The 3,072-nt window shown below is 32.5% G+C and overlaps 1 protein-coding gene across 2 annotated transcripts in view; it reads left to right on the forward strand.

Moving 5' to 3' along the window:
• LOC106687515 (UDP-glucosyltransferase 2) overlaps nt 1–1,782 on the forward strand; it is a gene marked incomplete at its 3' end in the record, with an annotated part of 11,300 nt that extends 9,518 nt beyond the window's left edge. For both annotated transcript variants that reach the window (XM_024361974.2, XM_067047916.1), the window contains 1 exon segment: nt 1,554–1,782. In XM_024361974.2, coding sequence (XP_024217742.1) covers nt 1,554–1,782 — 229 coding nt within the window.
• Between the last annotated feature and the right edge of the window lie 1,290 nt (nt 1,783–3,072).

The raw sequence follows: 3,072 nt of genomic DNA on the forward strand, positions 1-3,072 counted from the left end.
ATTTATGCAAGAGGAATTGGTTTTGTACTTTTTGCACGGGTATGCCCTTCTTAGTTGAAAATACCGGTCCTGGATACATAGCCAGGAAATATCCTGAAATTTCATGAAAACAAAATATCTGAATGCCAGAATAATCACTCATCTTCAACAGAATCATAAATGGAAGATTGCAAATTGTTTGGTTATCATTAACAACTAACTATCATTATAGAAATATACAAAGGTAAATTTAACTCAAACAAGTAAAATCATCCCTCCATTATTTAAAAATAAATCAGCGATAAACATACAATATTTCTTTTACTCTCATCAAATTGAAAACTTAAATTAGAAAAACTTCGAACTAGACAGTGAGTTAAAAACTAAAAGCCTGATAGTTAGAAGAGTATATATTTATGAATATTACACTATATTAACTATAATAATAATCTGAACTACAGAATATTTGTAAATTACAGTTATACAATTTGAAAAAGAAGTATCACGATTAAATGAACAGTTGTAAAATTTCTAAAATGGGGTTTGGTCCACCGGTTGGTGGATAGGGGGTACCCCCTAGTTGTAATAAAATTAAAACTGATGATTGAATAAAATAATTACACAAATACAAAATAAATTAGTGGCTGCTATAAAATATATATTAGAAAATGTTTGCACTAATCTTCATTTTTTTCTTCAATCTAGAGCACAATCGGACGAACAATTTTCTAAATATAGGCATTTCAACGGAAATAAATTTAATCTTGCCTAAATGAACGGAATGGGTAAAATTCATATGGTTCCGATTAGGTACCAGCCCGCACAATCCCTTAAAATTATTTCAAAATCGGATTAACTGTTTGATTGGTTTTACCAGAATACAAATTTGATAACAGATGCATACAGACCAACTAAGTTCCTTGATTTATAACATACCAGTGAAAATTTTGGACTCTGAGGACAGATTTCTTCTTTTTTTTTTTATTTCAACATAAATGCAAAACTTCACTAACCGGATGTAGAGAGGATGTAAAATTTCGATCTTTAAATTGCATCCCTAACTGTAATTATCCCAAAGGAGGTAATAAGTGATGGGCAAAGTTAAAAATCTATCAAATTACTTGGTAAAAAGTAGTTAAAAAATTATGAGATATATCGGCCAATCTAATAAACATACTTTATGTAAATAATTAAATAACGTTATTATTATAATATGGGCGACAGACTATGGAGGTCTAATCCATGTATGTCAATGTATTTCCTAATACATCGCGCGTTTCTTGACGTGTTTTTTTCATAGGGTGGGTTCGTCACTTCCAAGCCTATTTTTGTGTTTTTTTTTTTTGCTAACGGGACTCACAAATGTCCGGGGAGAGGGAGGTTTTGAGTGAGTTTTGTATTATTTCATGCATGAAAAAAGCCCGGAAGGAACCGGAACTCGATCTGACAACCTTTGGGTTAGTAGACTGGCGCGTTGCCACACTACCCCGGTTGGCAACTGAAATTAGAAACTACTCCATTATAGTTAAATAATCTTGAGTTCTATTATTATTTATAAAAAAAATTGTGTATAGGATTTGCAGACTTTTATGGACGAAGCAAAGGATGGAGTGATTTACTTTTCATTTGGATCTAATCTAAAATCGTCCGATGTCTTGGGAGGTGCAAAAGGCAGAGCATTTATGAAGGCTTTCGAGAGCATGCCGCAGAGAGTTCTAATGAAGTTGGAATCGGACCTTCCCGATGTGAAAATTCCAGCCAACGTCAGAACAGGAAAGTGGTTTCCTCAGAGGGACATCTTAGGTAAGAAGTTGCATATTTAAGCAGTTATACGTCAAAGTAAAATTCTATATTGTTAATGATATTTAGAATTTTCAGTTCCTGAATCAATGAATAATAGAATGAAACGAACTGAGTATGGATTTTCAAATTAAAATTGAATATTGGAATTTCCCTTGAAAATTAAAATTTCTACCACTAAAATCCATGAAGAGTCTGGATTTCAGTACTGTGTAAGGAAATAATATTTTCTGAACAACGGTTGTGGAAGAAGATAATCTGTTAAGCTGATAAGTTAGGTGAAGAGAACCGCAGTAAAGCTGGGGGTGCGTCTTGATCGGTAAACAGTCGTGACAGGAAATTAGATATCTGGTTAACAAACTAAGACCTGAAGGCGAGGCTTACGCAATGTATATTAAAAACACAAAATTGCAACGAACCGCCAACATTTTTATTGAAACATCTGATAGTTACTGTGGTTTATCCTCCATAAATAAGGGCAATTATATAAACCTTCAATTAAACAAAAAGGATCAGAAAATGTTTTTGTTATATTTAAGGTGAATTTATTTGTAAGAGTTGAAAGTTAATTAAAATAATGTGAACTGCTACATCCCATTATGGGTTAGGCGTTTAGTACTTTACAAGGAAGTACTGTTTTTAGAGCAATGGTAATACAAGGTGGTGATATTTCAATATCACGATCAACCACCAGTTGTTAACCTCAATTAAGGGTGCACATTTTATTAAGGCTGGGTATAACCCAAGAGGACTTCCCCAGGGTTGACTCATGGTCAGGGTAACGGAATGCATAATTATTTGCCACAACAAGATTCGAACCCTGGTCGTGAGGGTTAGTAGTACCTTGCCTTACTCACTTAGCTAACCCACTCCAATCGAAATTTTCCACAACTCGTTACATTACCATTTACTTCTGGAAGAGTATTTACACTAGGTTATTCTGCCTGTAATATTCCTATTTGAATAATTATTCAAATTTTGAATACAAGATACCAAAGGTCAGTCAGTATATCTTTTATTACTTTATTTTCTAAACATTACTACCTATAATGATTTTATTTAGTATATAATTAGCTCAGTTCTAAGATTATTAATTTTAGCTTGACATTGAAATCACTGAAATTGAAAGTCTATACAAATACAGTCAGACAATCTCATGGAAAATACCTTAATGGATGTCTATACTAAAGTAGTAAATATTATTTTTTTTAAATTGAAATTGAAATATATTTACTCCAATGCCTAAATATCTTCAAATTTCGGCCATATCGCTCGAGACATTTTTGAAATATA

The sequence above is a fragment of the Halyomorpha halys genome, unplaced genomic scaffold (genome assembly GCF_000696795.3).
Source record: "Halyomorpha halys isolate HHAL.00 unplaced genomic scaffold, Hhal_1.1 Scaffold975.1, whole genome shotgun sequence".
Classification (NCBI taxonomy): domain Eukaryota; kingdom Metazoa; phylum Arthropoda; class Insecta; order Hemiptera; family Pentatomidae; genus Halyomorpha; species Halyomorpha halys.